This window comes from Harmonia axyridis, chromosome X, assembly GCF_914767665.1.
Source record: "Harmonia axyridis chromosome X, icHarAxyr1.1, whole genome shotgun sequence".
Lineage (NCBI taxonomy): Eukaryota > Metazoa > Arthropoda > Insecta > Coleoptera > Coccinellidae > Harmonia > Harmonia axyridis.
In genome coordinates this window covers 8,314,744-8,335,005 of record NC_059508.1, presented here as the reverse complement: position 1 = coordinate 8,335,005, position 20,262 = coordinate 8,314,744, and the positions used below count along the sequence as shown (strand labels likewise).

The window sequence follows — 20,262 nt, the reverse complement described above, 5'->3', positions numbered from 1 at the left end:
TAGGTACATTCGTATACACCACAGAAAGGTTTCGAGCCGATGGAAGGAGTGTGTGCTCCTTTTCTGGAAATTGTGTTGGTCTCCTCATTCCCTCTAATGTTTTTTCGATGATAGATTTCTTCATCATCCCGTCACTGGAGAGGTTCGCTGATGGTATATAATTAGTCAAGGAGGACCAGGCTCTCTTATTCCTAATTTCCTCATTGCCGGTACCTTGCATGTAAATGTGTTTTTGTTCGAATGTTAACTTGTCAAATCCAACTTACCCTGTTATTACCTAGAACCAAGATCATTGTTTTTGGAGTCTTCAACATTTGATTCCCGTAATTTGTGTTTTATGAATACTCGAGGACCATTGCAAATCATAGAAAATTTAGGCTGGCAGAAAACTAGGAGAGTATTTGATTGCCAGCAACGTGATATGAGAATTCAAAGGTCATACTCGAGTCAAAACAACAACCCTGGATTTATAAAGTAGAAGTTGCCATTCGCAGTTGATGTTGCAGCTAAAATTCTTATTGTCCGTTCGCAGCATAGAATATCTCAAATGGTCAACATGCAAACGTCAACGTCAAGTTTATAAATCCAGTCTGATGGAGAAACTATGTCCTGGCCATTTTTATTGTTCCTATTGCATTTTTTACATCTCATTCATTCATTTCTCTTTTTCCCGAGGGAGAGTAGTTTTCAGCGAGATTTCCTAAGTAAATATTTGAATTTCACTGGAACGTATGACGTCATACTCGAGTACGAGTGAGACAGTTTCCTTCTGTCTAAAATTTTAACCTTTTATTCCTTATATTATGACCAGCAGCACCTCAAGTTTTCTCTTTAACGGTGACGTTGTTGATCAAAAGACCAACAAGATATGATTAAAGACAGAGATCTGTTTACATTATTTTTTGCACTTTACTTCTTGTTTCTTCAAAATGAGGAAATAATTGTATTTTCTGTTTGAAGTGAAGAAAAACATACAGGCTGGTCCTTATAGACTGATGAAATCGAATTTTTATTAGGGCTGGGAATCATGAATGAATGATTTGAATATTCGAATATTCATTGAATATTTATTCGAATAATTGCGTTTTGCATTATTCGATTATTCATGAATATTCACTGCATAGTCGAATTTTCAGTGAATAGTCGGGTATTCACTGAATAGTTGAATATTCAATGACTACTTTTCTATTCATGAATAATCAGTGAATATTCGAGTGTTCACTAATTATTCAGTGAATAGTTTTCTAATCAGTGAGTAGTTGGATATTTGTTTTGATGAAATTGATGTGGATGATATACATAGATAAACATAGATTTATTCACTTATTAGGGTTTCATCCATTTAGATAGAAATTAATATAAAAATCAAAAATAAAATAAAAAAAAGACAAGTGGCAATTACAATTGAAATTGCCATTTGTCTTTTTTTTATTTTCATTCAAATGAGACGACAGTAACAGTTACAGCCGTAAATACTTCTGTAATTTCAGTTTTGAAACATGAAACATATTTTGCCTGTTCTTTTTCCTATTTAAATCTCGAAAAAAATTTCAGAAAAATTTGCGCTTTCTTTACCAATAACAGCAACAACAAGGGTAATAAAATCTTCAAACATTCATACGTGCCGACAGTAACAGATATAGGTACAGCCGAAATTACATCTGCAATTTCAGTTGAAACACGTTCTTTAGGGACGGGGATTATAAACCTATTGATACGAACGATTCATTCATTTGTATGTAACCCTTATTTGTATTCTTATCTATTATGAAGATGGGAACTCGTTCAGATATAAATTCTTTTAAATAATCTGTCATATTTATGAAGTTACACGTTTGTGTACCAATTGAGTAATTTTTGTACACTTCGACGGAAAAGATGTGAAGTTTGTAATTCACAACTAATATTGTTATTGATTCATTATTGTACCTTGTCTACTTTAAACGCATATTAAGTGTTAGGTGGTTCCATTTTGGGAGGGTCATGACCCCCTTGATTATATATTGAATAATTACTGAATATTAACTGAATCTTCATTGAATAATCACTGAATACTCATTGAATAATCAATGAATAGTTGAATATTCATGAATAATCAAGCATGAATATTTGTTTGAATGAATTATTCGAATAAATTCAAGAATGAATATTCGAATACAAAAAAGGGGAAAGAGTCCCAGCCCTAATTTTTATCCGTTGAATGAATTTCGTCGTGTTGGCGAACCATCTGCGCCACTGTTTGCGGACAATGACCAAGCGAGCTGTTGGTAATAACAGGTTTTGTCTAGTGCGGGTGGATGGTCGACTGGACCACGCTGAAATGCGGCTACGCTATCCGCGCCACAACCGGACGAGATATTACGCTCATCTCCCCGCCCTAGACGGTACCGGAGTACTCCGGGTCCGTACCGTATCTATCCAAGTCGCCTTGGTGCGGTATGGAATGCGCTCTCATTCCACCAAGGAAAAAGTCCTAACTGGAGCACACCGACGTTGTTTGGTGTGGGAAACTTTCTTCATCAAATTCCGACCATCTCTATTATCTCTGATCTCTGCTTCAGCCCTTCGGTAATTAGTGGTTCTCCTTCGATCGATATATTTTTTGACGGCGGTGTCATAAGTTTATGACCTCGATGGCCCTAATGAACCGTTCGATAAATTGGATAAGAAATTATGACTTTCTCAATTACAAGATTGGAATTAGGGTAAATGCACTGGTTCTCGACTAGTTAACAGAAACATCGATTTCGAGCACGATTTTTTCACACATAAACTTATCAAATTTTAATGGTGATGGTGTTCATCGATTCTTTGTCGAGTTTTAAATGATTTGTCATATAATTTTAAGCGTTCTTTCCGCATTTAACCTTTGAAATGTGAAAATTTATAGAAAATCTCAATAACCTTCGGTTCTCGACCACGCCGCAGAGTTCTCGATCATTTTTGTGTTAGTTTTTGACCACTAATAATAGTGGCCGCTCCATTTAAAAATTTTATAAAAAACTTTAGAGCGAGTTGGGTGATTAGTTCTTACTTTCGTACCGTACCATCGACATCACTACCTATCACTCAGATGGGTTTCAGATGAGGTAATCAAGTAAGAAACACTCGGAACGTAAAAAAAAATTATTTTGTAAAAGTTTCCACTTTCTATAAATATTTCAAAATAGCAACTCATACAACATTATTTGGTTATTTTGCTCTTAATATCTATTTAGAAACTAATGAGTAAATAAAATATAAAACACCAGTGGTCGAGAATTAAGTACAATCAAATTGGTTCTCGACCGCGAATAAATAAATGGTAAAAATAAGTGTTTCAACGTTAATTCGGTGGTAGCAAACTAATATTCAGAAAGTAGATATATAAATGAATCAATGAATCGAAAAAAAACGAGAATGATCCAACAGAAATATATCAGTTGAAATAAACAATTATTGAAGTAACATATTGGTTCTCGACCACTTTGGTCGAGAAATAAAAGATACAAATTTTCCAATACCAGTTCGCGACCGCCGAATATTGAACAAAAAAATATACATTTATTTGCTTTTTGATTGAAATACACTCGAAAATATATCTTATAGTTGATATGGAACAAAATATACACACCTAATTCATTTAAAATAAGAAATAATTACTATTTTCTGGTCACATATCACAAAGCACTTTGCTAAAAGAGGACGAGAAAGAACCTTTTTCTATGATAGACGATTATAAACTGATTTTTAGCGCGAAAACTTTGACCTATACCACTACTATGCAAACTATCTTGGAAGGGTAGAATGGTTGAGAACACGTACCGCGAAAATATTTTGCACTACATGATATATTTTTATTATTATTTTATTTCAAATCACGGAATGGTCGAGAACCAGTGCCGGTCGGCTAACCAGTGCATTTACCCTATCTGATCTTGTGAGAAAACACAGAAGATTTGGAATGCATTAATTATATTGATAAAATACAATTCCATTGCGAAATATTGATTGTAGCTCGTTGGAAAGAGTTTGCTGAATATGTAAACGTGAAAAAAAAGTCGATAGATTCACGTATCAATCAGAAATGTTCCAAGAATCATGTGGCTAAATTCACAGATTGATCGTGATTCAAAATTTCAATCTAACCTTACTAAAATCTTCAATTAGGAAATTTGTCTCGATCCATGTTTAAAGCTTCAAACTAAAACAATCAAGGTGCTTACAACTAAGCAATACGAAATTCTCGTAAAATAAACGTAGAGAAACGAATAATATCTATTTTTTTCAAACGATTGACATTTCATCTTCGGTCACAAAATATCACTTTGTATGGAATTATTTTAGTTTGGTGTACTTATTTTGATATGTCCACATCATTATTAGATAATAACATGCATGCCTATTTCATCTTCCATTCAATGAATCTTGAATGAGCGGTTTCGTAAATTTTCCGCGATTTAACAGGCCAATTAAAAAGTCCCCAGTGTAACATTTTTTTTTTGGCAAAAATCGATTTTATTATTCAACATAGTAGCCTTCGAGGGCAATCCAGCGATTATAGCGAACTTCCAACTTTTCGATACCATTTTTGTAGTACGATTTGTCTTTCGCTTCAAAATAGGCCTCAGTTTCATGGGGCCGTTTTTCAAGGATTTCATCCTTTGAACTCAACGATCCAATAACACTATTTAATAATCGTTGTTGATGGTCTGGCCCTTTTGGGGGTAATCAATGAATATTATACCCTGCGCATCCCAGAATACTGATGCCATAACCTTGCCAGCTGACTGTTGTGTTTTTCCTCGCTTTGGATGCGGTTCATCGTGTGCAGTCTGCTCAACTGAATGTCTTGTGGACTCAGGAGTGAAATGACGGAACCATGTTTCATCCATTGTCACATATCGACGCAAAAATTCAGGTTTATTGCATTTGAACAGCTTCAAACATTGCTCAGAATCATTAACACGTTGTTGCTTTTGATCGATTATGAGCTTGCGCGGCACTCATTTTGCACACAGCTTTCTCATGTACAAATATTCGTGAATGATATGATGTACACGTTCAGATGATATCTTCACAATGTCTGCTATCTCGATCAACTTCACTCTACGGTCATTCAAAATTATTTTGTGAACTTTTTTGATTTTTTCGTCGATGACATCTTCTTTTGGGCGTCCACTGCGTTTGCCACCCACGTTTAAACTTAGCATTCCAATCAATGATGCCTAATTTTCCTGGTGCAGACCCCGGAAACTATTCATAATGCCAAGATTTTGCTTCAACTGTATTTTTCAGTATCAAGAAGCAATATTTTATCTGCACATTTTTTTCCATCTTTTTTCAAATAACAAAAGTAGCATCGCAATATCTCACAAACTAATGGTCGGACTGCTGTCAAATTTTGACACGTATCGTTTGAAGGTTGGTACTAACTAAAATTCATATGGATTCAATAATTTAGGACCGCCATCTCAGCCTCAGACCGGAGACTTTTCAATTGGCCTAATATACCGTCATTTTTCCGATGAGCAGAAACTAGTGTTCTTTACTATTGTGTTAGGAAACTTCATTTTAATCATCTTTCTTTCAATAGATATTTCAGTCAGGAAGGAAAATGAGTTATTGCCAAAATAAATGAAGAGAGGGTCTAATCTGTTGCATTTTTATTAGAGAAACCGTGAATTTTGAATAAATATTTTCTTTGAAATTACTTAGTATTTTTTAGTCACAAAATTGAATTATAAAACAAAATCCAATGTTTTGGGAGTATTGTGATATTCAATTTTTCGAAGGTGCCATATGGTTTAACATTGGAAATATAAATACATTAAAAAATTTTATCCCTTAGATTGCGATTTAAAAATTTGCTGATTTTTTTTATCTAAACGAATGGTAAACGAAATTATAAAATGGATCGAATCCTCCTCTGCCATAACGTTATAGGGGAAAATATCTCGTGCTAAGAGTCCGTCGAAGTAAATAACAAAATTTCCGAAGATTTATTATAAAGCTGCACGCCCAAGTTCCACCCCCCTCTAAAAGGTTTCAGACACCGTGTTGGACCCCACTTTTCAGTTCACATGAAGTCATTCTAATTACTATCTGTATAATTTGGTTTTTAATAAAGATCGACCTTCTTAATAACAAAAATTTTTACCTAGGAAGCAGACTCAATGATTCCGAGAATAAACACATATCTCATTCGATCAAAGAATTATGTTTTCCAATACGGAAAATATCGAAACAATGTGATACTTTGGAAATTCCGATAAATTCTCATCAAATTAACACTTACCACTGAACTTCATAAATGAATGAATCCATATCTATAATAAACAAAGCAAGAATTGTTTATAAACTAATCAATTAACATATTATTCCTATTATTCAGAGGTAAGTTAAGTTCTGTTAATCTTGGAAACTATAAAATGAAATTAGATTAGAACTGCCTTATCTTAATTTCAAAATGTTTCAGTTGGCATAAATTTTATATAAGATATGTTCAGGCCGTTTCTGCTTAGTGCATAAAAAAATAAATGAAAGGAATTGTTCTGAACTCGCATAATCGCCTGAAGATTCTAGGATTTTTCTGAGAAGATTGCAATTCATTCAAGTTATTTCTGACATCACCTAATAAGGTGATGTCAGAAATATCTTATTTGTCGCAATTTCGAAAATAAATATCTATTATTATAGATATTTATATCACAATTAACAAAATGAATGAGTCATAAGAACATCAGAAAAGAAGATATTCAACCTATAAAAACCATATTCTAAATTTTATTCTTGCAATAGGTACATTTCAAATTCTAATATCGAATATGGTTCATAGTCGATTGAAATTGGAGGTATAGTTTTTTGAACAAAGATTAATCTGAAATAGTTTTTATTCTTTCAGAAACATCATGATAGGTTTTAATGCTCCAATAAAATGTCCTAGTATGTTCAGTAACTTATGAGGAATATTAAAGTACCCATACATCCTTTTGGTAGCGTTCCTATTCATACAATTAAGCAAATGAAAAAATTACAAAATTCTGAATATACCTTTGAACTTATTGTGGTCATAATATAGATCCTACATGAAGATCTGTATGTCGTCTGATGAATCGATTATATGGTGTCTATTTTTTGTGGAAAACATAAATTGTATGTCGGTATATTCAAAATTTCATGAAAAGCCATACCATTTGAAGGTATTTTATGAAATCACTTTCAACCCGATCTTACAAAACGAATTCAATTGAAACTCGAACAAACAGCATGCTAGATTTGGGTATATCAGTATTTCATGTATGCTAATCTGGAAGGGCCTGAAATTTCTTTGGATTTACTTTCGGCCCAATATGAACAAACATCGGACGAGTGAGAATTTGACGTTTGCTCATTCTTTATGCGTATCCTATATCTTGAAATGTTGAAATTTCCATAGAATCATTTACAGCCCAAACTGAACACTCAAACAAATTTCCGTCAAAATTGGAGAAGAATTCTAGAAGTTGAGACTGTTACATGGGTTTACGAACACACACAGACAGACACTTAACCAATGTTGTTGAGAAATAGTATATTCTAAAACAAGTTGCAAAATTGGCTCCTATTCCAACACGAATGCGAAATTCGTGTTTCGAACGCATGAGTGTTGGAATTGCCTTCTGCAACGAGTATAGACGATATTTTCTCTATTTCAGTCAAATTTTGTGAAATATTGAGGGAATTGAATGCAAGATTGAGATTATACATCCTAGTGACTTTTGTATTGTATTTTGGCAGTTAGTGTGGCTGTTACGAAAATTGACAGATTACGGAATTTGAATTTGACTGGTACGTTTCGAATTTTGATATATTTTATAATTACGCATTGAATTCGTGATTTATGTGTGACGAAATCGATTTAACACAACCAGAATCAAGAGAAATTACGAATAATGTTGCGAATCATTTCACTATATCCAAATTATAGGTATTACTCATATTGACAATTATTGTAGTTAGTTGAAATTTGATAGAATCGGTCTGTATAGACAACCCCAAAACGAAGAATATATTTTAAAATAGGCAGCTGTAATGAGTTCATTACAGCACTGTTTTTAGTACCTTAATGAACTCATTACGATACTTAAATAGAGAAAGTTATTTTCTCTAATTCTGTGGTTATTCCTTTCATTCTTCCACATCTTGTAGAACAAAATCGTGCGAGAATATATCAGAAACGCACAGTTTTCATGGTTATATTTTATTATTCTATGTTGGCACTCCGAACTTTCCGCCACGGCTTTATCTGTCAATTCATCAATTTGCCTTAAAGAAATCAGTTCTGCCAACCAACATTTTTCAATGCTAAAAGCACTAAATTATATTTATGGAAATATTTCATTAATTTCAATGAAAATGCAATGAATTAGAGAAAATAATGTATAATACTCGTACAGAAGGCTCATTCTACCACTCGTTCATTCCAAAACTCGCCACTTCGTGGCTCGTTTTTGAATTTTGAACTCGTGGAAGAATATCAATGCCTTCTGCACTTGTATTATAAATAACTATTACGACCAAAATTATTTTTTATTACACAGAGAGAGTTCATTCAACAACCATGAATAACAACAAAAGGTAAAAATGTTTCGAAGAATATGTGAAGCATTGGAAGCTGACAACTTGAGTAATCAGTCAGCATATGAATGGCTAAAAAAATTGTCTAATTTAAATGAAATAATTTTTTTTGTCGTGGTACCTAATATTGGAAATGAATTCATTTCTTCAGGCACTCAGGAAACATAATATGAATATCTGGAGAATACTCGATTCCCAATAATAATTTTGTGTTCTGGATACTGTCCTGTCAGTGTGGTAAGAGTTATAAGTCGAATATGTCCATCCACTTTGGAATAATTCTCGAAGAACTTCATCTAGTCGGTTACGGATGAATGTTTTCTTCTATTCAAACAAATAGTTGAGGTCGCATATACATATCATTCCTCCCGATCAAACTAATTATATTTTCAGTTTCAATAAGTCGCGACTGGACTAGACTCATTATTTCTGTTGAATTGTTTGACAGCACCGGTTCGGAATGTCCATAATGATCTCTATGCTATTCGGAAAACGCCCCTAGGCAGAATACAAAGATATTTTTACGAGAAGCGGAGCTTTTCTGGTACAAATTACAGGAATTTTCTGTCTATTACCACCACCTGATAGTGTTAATTGCTCCGCAGCAAAACATATAATGTGAGAAGCGTATTGATTGATTTGAAGGATCAAATTAATATTTTAATACTCTCTTTCGTACCAAGTAGACTGTTGAATGAAATGGTAAAAAGGTTCGATTTTTTTTTCGACAGTATTGTGTTGATTTCATTTAGAATACTACCTTTACCTCAATGTTCATAAACATTTCTTTTAACTCCTAATAGGAGTAGAAGTTTTTGATCGTAATTAGGAAATTAGTAGATATTATCATCGTACTAATGCAATTTTCTAAGCGTCTTTGAAAGTTCCCTCTTATTTCAATTTGGTTTCTCAATTTTTGTACAGGGTGTTGCTAAATTGGAGGTATAAAAGAAAATAATAGTTACCTCGGATTATTTCAAGGAAAGAAAGTCGTATAAACATGGACCCACAAAGGCTTTGTTCTCAAGATACAAGGTGTTGAAGTTTCATTTTTTCCAGTTTTTCTCTCATAGCACATTCTCTTTGCAAGATATTCAACTTAAATTTGGCATAGATATTTTAATATAAGGATTTGATCATATGATATACTAATTTTGAATGCAAATCTTCAGGGTGATATTTTTTCTGGAGTACTGCCCAATTCTTTCCTCTAGAATTTTGTTTTGTTGGATCAAAATGTAAAAAGAAACTTTGGTACAGTACATACTACATTGTTTAGTTTCTTGCAGTGTTATCGTATCTGATTTCGAGATAAAAGTTCTCGGGTAATCCTCATATCAAAATTATTATGAAGATCCACTTGGTAAGCTGATGTGATGAATAACTCAATTATCAGTTTTGGTACTTATTTACTAAAATCTGTAGCGAAGATTTGAAAAGATTCTATAGACTAGTATAATCTTCACAAAAAATAAGAATACAAGAAACACCCTGTATCTTGAAAATAAAGCGTTTGCATGTTTTTAGGACTTTCTTTTCTTGAAATTATCCTAGGAATTTGTCATTTTCCTTTGTTCCTCCAATATAGGAACACCCTGTATATTTAAATTTATGAATAGCATTACCGTACAAGGAGGATCTATCCATCTACAGAATTCAAAATTTGTTATTATCAGGAAAATGTCTACGCGAAAGATTGAAAATTTGCATCCTTATCTACCGAATATTTACTTCCGGTTGTCTCCATTTCGACAATGATGATGGTAACAACATGTTGCCATCAAAACTAAAACTTCTAATTTTTTATCCAAATCAGAATATTTGGAAAGGAGTTTTGGATCTTTTATCAAAAAAGAACTCCTGGATAGTTAGTGGTATCCTAAACCCTAGAATAAATGATTTTTTTATACCTAACTCTTTCTTTCATTCATTTAATCCAAAGGTCTGTCGTTTTTGAATTTTGGGATGAGAATGTTCTCGACAACTCTCGAAAGTAATGTGCTAGACTCTGAAAAATTTCAGGGAAGATTAGAATTTTATATATGTAGGTATGGGTTCGTAAAGGGCAAAATTTGTTTGGTGGTTTTGGAGTTATTTATTTATACTGATGTGAATGTTTGTTCTCTCAATAAATGAGAAAATATCAATTCGATCAAACTAAAATTTAAAAATCGGTTGCAATTTCGTGAGAATTGTATGGTATAACACAATTTTGCTAGAAAACATGTTGAAATCTTGTAGCCTATCGGCCAGATTTTGTGTTTATTGAGTTTATCGATAGTTAATTATCCAAATATCCAGCTATGTATCATTTATACGAAAAGTAGGTTATTAATTTTTTTTATCCAATAACCCTCTGAGCCACTGAATATTTTCCGGAGAACGAACTAATTTATTTCTATGTTTTTCGATTATTTGCAGAGTGGGGGGAAGAAATGCCAATGTGGGAAGTTTATTGAAGGATTCAATTCTCGTAGAGTGTCGATATCATGGTAAGAAGACACAGGAGGCATTTCACCTCAAAAAATTTGAAATTTCAAAAGAGAGAATTGATTTCATCCGAAGTAACAAATTCAAATGCAGAAGGTTTTTCTTCCATTGCTAATATATTCATAATGGCATAAACTGACAGGGGAAATTTTGAAACTTGCAAGCATATTACCAATTGTGTTTTTTCGTATTTTGAAGAAAATTGTTCTGGAGTCACGTTAGGCTAGGTTTCTATATCATGTCGCAGACCTAGAAATTTTAAATTTGGGATTTATATTCAAAACATCGAAATAAATATATTGAAGCAAAAATGTAAATGCGAAGTTTCTTGAAAAAATTCACTGAACACGAATCTGAACAAAAGCGGAAAACCATTTCACTTTATGATTTTGCTTTTCTCAGTTTTTTATGAACATTTCTTTAATCTTCACGTATTGACAAAATATAATTAAGGATCTTCGATATAATAGGTACAATCCACAGAGGATTATGTGAAATATTTTCTCGAAGGTTTTAAGTCCTTTTCCATAACTATAGGACTTTCTGAATAACTAATTTTGGTAGCAACTTGAAACTTAGAAAGAAAAATTAAACATTTTCTCTCAAAATGAATCCTATCCACAGCTGAGTATATTACCTGTCGTTCAATTTATTCAATATCGTTAGCTTCACCACAAGAATATTTGAAAGCTGAAGGGAAATCCCAATTGAAATATTGTTGTCATAAAACCTATAAGCGGAAAAATAATATCGATTTTAGGGCCGACAGCTAGTTTCAAGACGTGCAAACCATCGATGGATCGAATTGTCTAGATGGCCGTTTTTAAAATCCGCTCGTGCAATGTAAAAATACTTTTTACGTTAAATTTATTTGAATATAGGGCGAAAACGCTATTCTTAGATGTTACGGCGTGCTCTCATGACATGAATTTCCACATAACCTTTGATTGTGTATTTCGTGTCTTTGCTCAAGTCAAATTCTGCTGCATCTCCAATAGGTGAGCCCAAGTTTTTCCTTAAGAAAGCAGGGAAGCAAAGAATAAAAAAAAAATCTCCTAATCTAACCCAAAGGGACACGAGGTAGGCTTATATCATATTTAGACATGAATGGAATATTATAACACATATAACAGTGACTACACTATATATGTTTATTAGCTATACTTAAAAATGACGTAATTCGCTGATTGATGTTTCAGATAACATGACTTATTTCTTATTAATCACAAGGTTCAAATTAAAACAGTCATTTTTCAAAATGCTCTCGAACACATATTATTCTCTAAGACCTCCAGTTCTTGGATTCTTCAAATACTGCCATCTATTATTCGGAAAAATCCATAGCGGTACCAGGGATGATCGCTCGCTGGCCCTCCATTGGTGGTAGATAATTTCATAAAATAACATGGTAAAAGGCATGGCGCACATCATCTAATAAGGCAATAGATAGGCAAGTGTAGCATCAGTTCATAGAAGGGGCTTGCGAAGTTAAAAGACGTTGGCTTAACCTTACGTTAGTCGAACCCGAACTCTTGCTTCTCAACCACGTGCTTACGTTCAACTCCTCACGGGACACACGTGCTGTTGTTTTGTTTTTCTTCGCGCCGATCTACTCATCTTATGTGTGATGTATGAATTGTGAATGTGTTACTCTATGACGCCACCTACAAACTACCATTATGTTTACACGGTAAATTTTGTCAATTATCACGGTTGTCAACCCTTTTTTTCTTACATAATTTCTTCGCCCAAAATTCGCACTGACAGCTCCAGTCGCTTCGAAGTCATACGAGCAATTGTAACCTACGATTCGTAAAGACTATTGAGGAACAGGGACATACGAAACTAGGTGATTTAGATGTGATCGAAAATTGGAAAATGTGAATTCTGTTTTGAACCATCGTTGAAGTCTCCCAGTTAATTACTATTAAATGACGTGTAATTATAGCTTTCCTATAACTAAACAAAGAATTATACACCATTATAATGCAGAGAATTGAATTGGTCATCTTGTGTTTTGTCTATTTGCGTATTCTATCGAAAATTTAAAGGTAGATCCATATGTTTATACCGGAGATATCGATGCGACGGTAAGACACTAACATACTCAGTGCAATTGTGGAACATTGAATGAGCCATAATTGATAATTTCGAAATTATTGAAATTTTTCCAATTAAATATCAGAAAGACGTTTCTTCGCTTGAGTATAATTTTGAAAGAATCACTATACGCAATCACTGTTTTGTTTTCGGAAACCTCTTTTCCCGCATATCCAGAAGGTTGTTTCTCCGTGGTTCCCATGAAAATCCTTCCTGGTGCCAAAACCCAGATGTAATCTTCCTCTCAAATTTCAAAGCACGTCTGCTTTACGAGTTCAAGTCCGCGTATCTCCAAAATTCGAAGAGATTAAGCGCTTAAATTAGGAACGAAGATTATCTCGTAATGATACGAGTAGAACTATGCGCATTTCTTGTTTGAGTTATTTTAAACGGCCGGACGAAATGTATTTATTTATGAAATGGAGAAAAAGATCGAACAAAAGGCATGTACAACTGAAATAATTCAGATGCCGAATTGAATATACGACACCTAAAGAATCGAATATATTTTGGATGGTATGTGCCATGCGACATTATGGCGAATGGCGATAGAATTGTTGCATTCCGATATTTTGCGCATATAGACTGTCCCGGAATTCACTCACGATTGTGTTTTAGCCGAATGCTATCTAGAAAATACTCTTGAAGTATATAGACAAATAATAATTCTTGCTGTGTTCATTCTGAGTTAAATTTGGTTTAGGGTTTTCTCAATTATGAATTCTCTCAAATTGACTTGTAGTTCTAAGTCTCAGATTCAACGGGACCTCCTTTTTCAAAACTGTATCGTTGATTAGGTGTAATTACATTCGCAAAAATCATATTTCAAACATCAATTAAAACTGCTAGCGAAATATTCATAGCTTTATTTTGAATACCTATACCTAAACTTGTTTGACATTTTTGCTTATAGTTCCGTTATTTTGTCTGAAATAAATCCACTTAGTTTTTTCATATATTGTTGTGATCTTCTGTTGTTTGATAACAACTAAAATCACTTCCCATAGAAAATAATTGTCTACAAAAGTGAACACATTGATCCTCCTTGTTTAATTCAAGAAATCAAATATGAAGAATGATTTTCTGGAAAAAGTTCAGAAGAATCGATCCTGTGATTGAAAATTAGTATTATATAGCACTTTATTCAATTTTTTCATTGCAAAATCAAGGATAATTGATAGGATAATCACCCGACGGTATGAACAGTATCACCTGTATTTTTTAAATAACTATAACCTTTACTAAGGAAATCTTTGGATCATTAAAATTACCAAATTCACAAGGTTTTTTCATTGAGGAAAATTTATCAATCGGCTCAAAAATCCCGAAACGTACGAAAAAAATAATTCAAAGCTTTCCACCTGATATAAACATAAAAATTTATGATTCTTTCAACGTTTTTTGTTTTGCAATCAATTCTTCGTAAGATGTTCCTGGTTTATTGACAATATTTACTGCAGATTACTCATTCTTCTTAGCTATCGTCAGTTCTAGGACCTATTCCAAAGAGGTCTGAGAAGAATGTTGAACGTACATCATTTCCGACCGTAACAAGTAATGTTATGAAATAAGAGATATAAATTCGATTGAATAAATTGAGTTTCAGCACGATATAAGCCAATTAAATGACTTCATCTCTTTTTCCAAGTAATCACATATTATGCTTTACTATGATCGAATGAAAACCGTTTTCTTTTCATCGCTCTATGTGAAATACATGATCGACCTGTTGAGGTCGAAGTTTGTACCTATCTAAACCTATACGTAGCTCATTTATTATTATTTTAATTAGTATAAATCTTTCCTCTTTAGAACTTACCGACTCATATTCGCTAGCCACGGTTTCTCAGTGCCAATAAATGATTTCAATACATTCATTTTTTTTTTTTAAAGATGGACGTAATTTACGACTAACGGTTTCAGTTCATTATGAAGATATGAAAAATTAAAAATTCGAATTATTCCAAATTAATATCAATCGATCTCCAAATATTTAAGACCTTTCACTGTATGTTCAACCAAAAAATATAAGCTAGTGCTAATTCTTTCTGAATTTTATAATATATTGTTTTCATTTCGATGGTAAACCTCATAAACCTGCTCTTCAATTGATATTCATCGATTTACTATTTACTCAATAATGGTAAGACCTTTTGAAAGTCGAGATACCCCAACTAGTTTTTCACCGAAATAAAGAATTCTGTAGTAGATTCATTTATTATTCATCTAGTTTTTGTCTTTCATTATGTGCTTGTACCATTAAAGTCGAAAACTATTTTCCTCGAAAAAATGTCATATGATTACTAGTTGTTATCTGACGTCACTTCCTTTGGTTTTATGTACCTATGACTATTGTCTTCCATTGTCTCATGTTAATTCTTCTCTTACATATACCTGCACATTTTCCATTATGGCATGTAAATGTATGACTGGTTTATCGATTACTATTTCCAATATCATCAGCTCAAAATATTCTGATTATCACTCATTTCCCGAATGTGATTTGCTGGCAAAAAAAGAAATTCTTTATGGATAGTTCTCAAGTTTCGAGAAGGCAGTTATAGACGTCCACTTTGAAGTATACGATAGCTCGACTATGCAGTGCTTTTTCGGTTTTAAAATACGAAATAAGCACTGAGTAGCCGAATCATCAGCTACTCTTGGTATATCTAACACTCTGATATTTTGATAATTCCAAATTGCAGTTTAGTGACAGTGAGCTGACAATCTTTTTTAAGAATTAATGTCTTTTTGTCATCTCCTGAAATGTATTGCAGACGAACATCATTTCTATTTGTGAGTGTACAATCAACATGGAAAAGTGTATGCTTGACAATGGACTCAGAACAACACTATCAAGACATACGCTTTTCCAAAATGATTGTAGGCTTCCATTCAAGAAAATTTTTCATCTCCTGAATTCTCCATTATTTCAGATCAATTGAATAAATGAAGATTGAAAAAATAAGGCCTTTCCATATCACTTCGCATGTTTCTTTAATTATTCCAAAAAGCAATCAACGCAATATCTTCCTCTATTTCGAATGAGTACCAGTGATATATTTTTATTACAAAACGTGGCTAATTTTATGTTTAAATTTCATACTTTATACGACGCGAATAGATAATCTTTACTGTGTTAGCTTCTGATAATGAATAATGGTGACCATTAAACGACCATAAAGACAGTAGTAAATAAAATACATCAACATCACTATGAATGATGGGCACTTGTCTTTCATTCAATTCTGTAGATAATCCAGATTCAATTTCATTCACTTTGCGTCGACTCAATATTCATTTGAATGATAATAAAACTGGGAAATTGACAAGAAAATGTAATCACGACTTCATGGGAAATACATTTTTCAGAAATTTTTTAAATTTGTGAGAATAGAAGTAGTTCAAAAAAGTATGATTGCTAACATCAGCTTTTGCTGTAATCCTGATTGACTGATCAATTTATATATTGATTAGATTGAATTATTTTCTAATTTACCGAGTTAGTCAATCATTCTCAATGATCATAAAATATACCTCGATAGTAATAATCAAACAGAATTGAATGATGAATGGCAAAAAGGTATACATCGTTTTGATAAAATCAACAGTGTAAACGTATGTGCGAATGAAACTATTTCGTTGTTCGAATCTGTGCCAGGTAAGAGGCTCTTCGTTTTTTCCTCTATCACTGACCGCCTGTGTGCATTTTGATTGATAATCTCAGTTGGTGGATGCATTGTTATAGCGCATGTTGTTGCCTTTACGGCACACGGTGGTTTCAATAGGCCTTCTGACTGTGAAGAATCAATTTTCAGGTCATAAAACAATATTACATTTCATGACGACTCGACAACGATTCATTTTCGATAGGATAGCACACACTTTTTGATTTTTTTTTTAATGATAATTGAAATTTATAGATCAGGTGAATATTCCTTCAGACAAAATTGAAACATTGAAAATCTATATTTTACTCAGTAAGAATACATGTTTTGCATTTTCTCAATAGATAATATTTAAACATCGCATTGTCACGTAATGTGAAACCAAATATAATTCTTAACTACAGAAAATTTTAAGTTTGTAGACTCCACCTTGAATAGAGTTGCAAAAGTTCGACTTGAATGTTTGAGATTCACTTGACTTGACTTGAAATTGAGTCAAATTCAAGTCAATATTTCTAACAAATGATTCAAGTCAAATCAAACTGGACAATGGTTACAGGTTTGAAAATTCAAACTGTTTGTCAAACTAGTTTGAAAGAGTTGAAGAATTATTCTATTTAGTAGATGTACCTTGAATACGTAAAATATTTATGTAAAATATAGTAAGTAGGTACAACAAATACCTACATTAAATTAAAACAAAAGTAAAATATATTAATTTAAACTTTTTTTTATCAACTTCAACTTGTCACCTGAAAATCTACGTGAAAAGTTAAGTTCTCACTTCCGTACTTCTTACAAGTAAAGTGAATGCTGTGAACAAGAAATCTGACACTAGGGCCCTCTGCTAATAAAAATTACGAGTGCAATAGAACAAACCGCATATTTTTATAAGAATAAAGGAGCTGTCGTGTTTGACAATTTCGGATCCTTCGTTTTATGTTGTTACTACCATAAATAATACTTGATATTGCTTCTTGCAAAAATTCTACTCCATACAATTTTTTGTACCTCTTCAAAGAATTAGTTCCACTTTTGGCATTTTATACCTTATATATACCTTATTTTATATCTTAATATTTACATAATTTTCTCTTTTCATTCATCATTGTTTTGGAATCGACTGCCGTAACATCAAAGAATCTGTATATTTCTTTTTCTTGTTGATTTATATTGCCTCGTTTATAGATTTTTTTCGTATAATTTTTGGAGGGGGGGGCTTCAAAATTAGACTCAATTTATTCTGGTACGTCTTCCGAGCTGCATTAGGTACATAAAAAAGTTCAGGTTCAGATATTTCGAGTTCAGACACAACGCACAACAAACACACTTAAAAAAAAACGAAACAAGCCAAGCGTATCTTTCTACATATTAACTATAACTAATTTGCGGAGTAGCAAAGTACAGGTTTAGACACGTTGCGCAATATGATATTCAAACTTCAAACTGTTTGAAGAAGTTTGATTTCAAGCCAAACCTTAAGACACAGAAGTCAAGTCAAAACTTTTTTTACATAAAAAGTTTTATTTTCAAGTAAAGTCAAGTTTGTGAGTAAATTCAAACTAGTTTGACTTGATCGCATCTCTAATTCTTTCATTTGGATGACAATGAAAAATTCCCGCTCCCAGATAAAAAGTATCTATACGAAAAAGTTCAAAACCTATATTCAACTCATCAGAAATATGTTTTATTTGCTGACCGATAAATTTTCCCAGCTGATTTCGGAATGCCACTCCATTGAAAATCAAGTACAGATTTCCCAACATAAAAAATTTAAAAAAGTGTACACATCCACCTTGTGAAGTATCAGCTGGGAAACTCTAAGAAATTTCAAATCGTAGAGCACTAGAAAAAAGAAAAACAATAACTTGTACTTCTGATTGTAATTGAAATTTCTATAACTCAAAATGTAATGCAAATCTGAATGATCGAAGAAATTCCGATTCAGTTAAGTCATGTACGCATATTCATTTATATTTATTCATATTCACAATAACAACATAATCTTAGGTTCCATCTTTCTCATTCCCTAGAAAGACATTCAATATAGCTTTCAGAATAAAGTCACATTCAACCCATTTCGAATGATATCATTATATTTCCTGACGTAAGAGCGCACGTAGCTCCCTGAGAACTCAACATTTCTAAATGAAATACTACAAGAAGAGACATTCCGGTTAGGCTCATTTAATAAATTGTCTCGTTGTCTTAATTTGTATGCAAGCTTTCAAGATCAATGGTTATTCCTGCTCATTCTGCCATATTGTAAGTAAGATGTAAACTGACTTACTTATTAGCCTTGTCTTTTTGTAGATTATTGTTATCTCATTAAGGTAAAAGGGCGATTCAGGATTAAGTGGATATACTATACAATGAGTAATACAAATACCTAAGTACAGTTTAAAAGTTCCATATAAGAACCTAAGTAAATGTTTCTACCGTTAACCCGATAGTCAATTTATTGTTGAGGACATTATTCTTCAGCAGGGAAATTTAAATTGAAATGCCGATAGACGTTTTTTGAAAATCGCGAAACGTTTCCTGTATCGTGATACTTAACGCTCATTAATTGGGGATCAGGTAAATTAGTAGTCCTTCTGATCATGTTCTCCACCTTTGGATGAGTCCTCTTCTGATGAGATTATCATCTAAAGTCCTCTGTGGATGTTTCCGCAGTAGATTCGTTATGACTACATCAATTTTATTTCGAAATATCTCGGAGAAGGTACTAATGAATTTTCATTGATATTGGAAAGTAATTATTGATATTTTTGTTCGTAGAGCGGAGGATTCCAAGTTGAACTTACGAAATATAAAAGAGAATTGCTTCAATAGTTATATTTCACATCAAGTTAATCAAATAATTGAGCTAACCTTCGTCTATTTATAAGTAATTACGTTACCGAAGTGCTTGTAATTATCAGATATGAATAATGTGAATTATGAAGAAACAATACTATTATCTCGTTCCAGAGGGGGGAAAAGTACCGCCCAATAAACCAACCAACGATCGAGATGAGTAATAATTTGAGTGTGCTTTCCTATAATTTAATTTGAATCTGCAGTATTTTTCGAGTCCTTGCAGTTTGTAATGTAATGGAATGCAATATTTATTCCTTCATTGAATCTTCCAGCACATAAATTGTCAATTCACCTGTCAGCTATTACTTAAGTGACGTTGCTTATCTAAAAATCGGCTGTTTCGCAACCGTACCCTTTGGCATTAGCACACTCAAATTCCATCTGATTGATCCGAATGAGATTAATTCTTTTGCAATTCTTCTTTTTTGCATTTGATCCAGAAGGATTCCAGTGACATTTTCGACTTATACTCACTGACCCAGAGGTTGAAATCGGTTCTGTCCGGTGGTCCAACGAATGTGAATTTATAAAAATATTGATTTTT

At 32.9% G+C, this 20,262-nt stretch overlaps 1 protein-coding gene across 5 annotated transcripts in view; it reads left to right on the top strand.

Annotated features, from left to right (window-relative positions):
• LOC123686401 (neuronal PAS domain-containing protein 4) overlaps positions 1-20,262 on the top strand; it is a 157,498-nt gene that overhangs the window by 58,944 nt on the left and 78,292 nt on the right. For 2 of the 5 annotated variants that reach the window (XM_045626487.1, XM_045626488.1), the window contains exon 1: positions 12,498-12,778. The exons of 1 other annotated variant lie outside the window; for it this stretch is intronic. In XM_045626487.1, coding sequence (XP_045482443.1) covers positions 12,768-12,778 — 11 coding nt within the window. In that variant the 5' untranslated portion in view covers positions 12,498-12,767. Of the gene's footprint in view, positions 1-12,497; positions 12,779-20,262 lie in introns of those variants that run through there. 2 more of the 5 variants (XM_045626489.1, XM_045626490.1) reach the window with 1 other exon arrangement.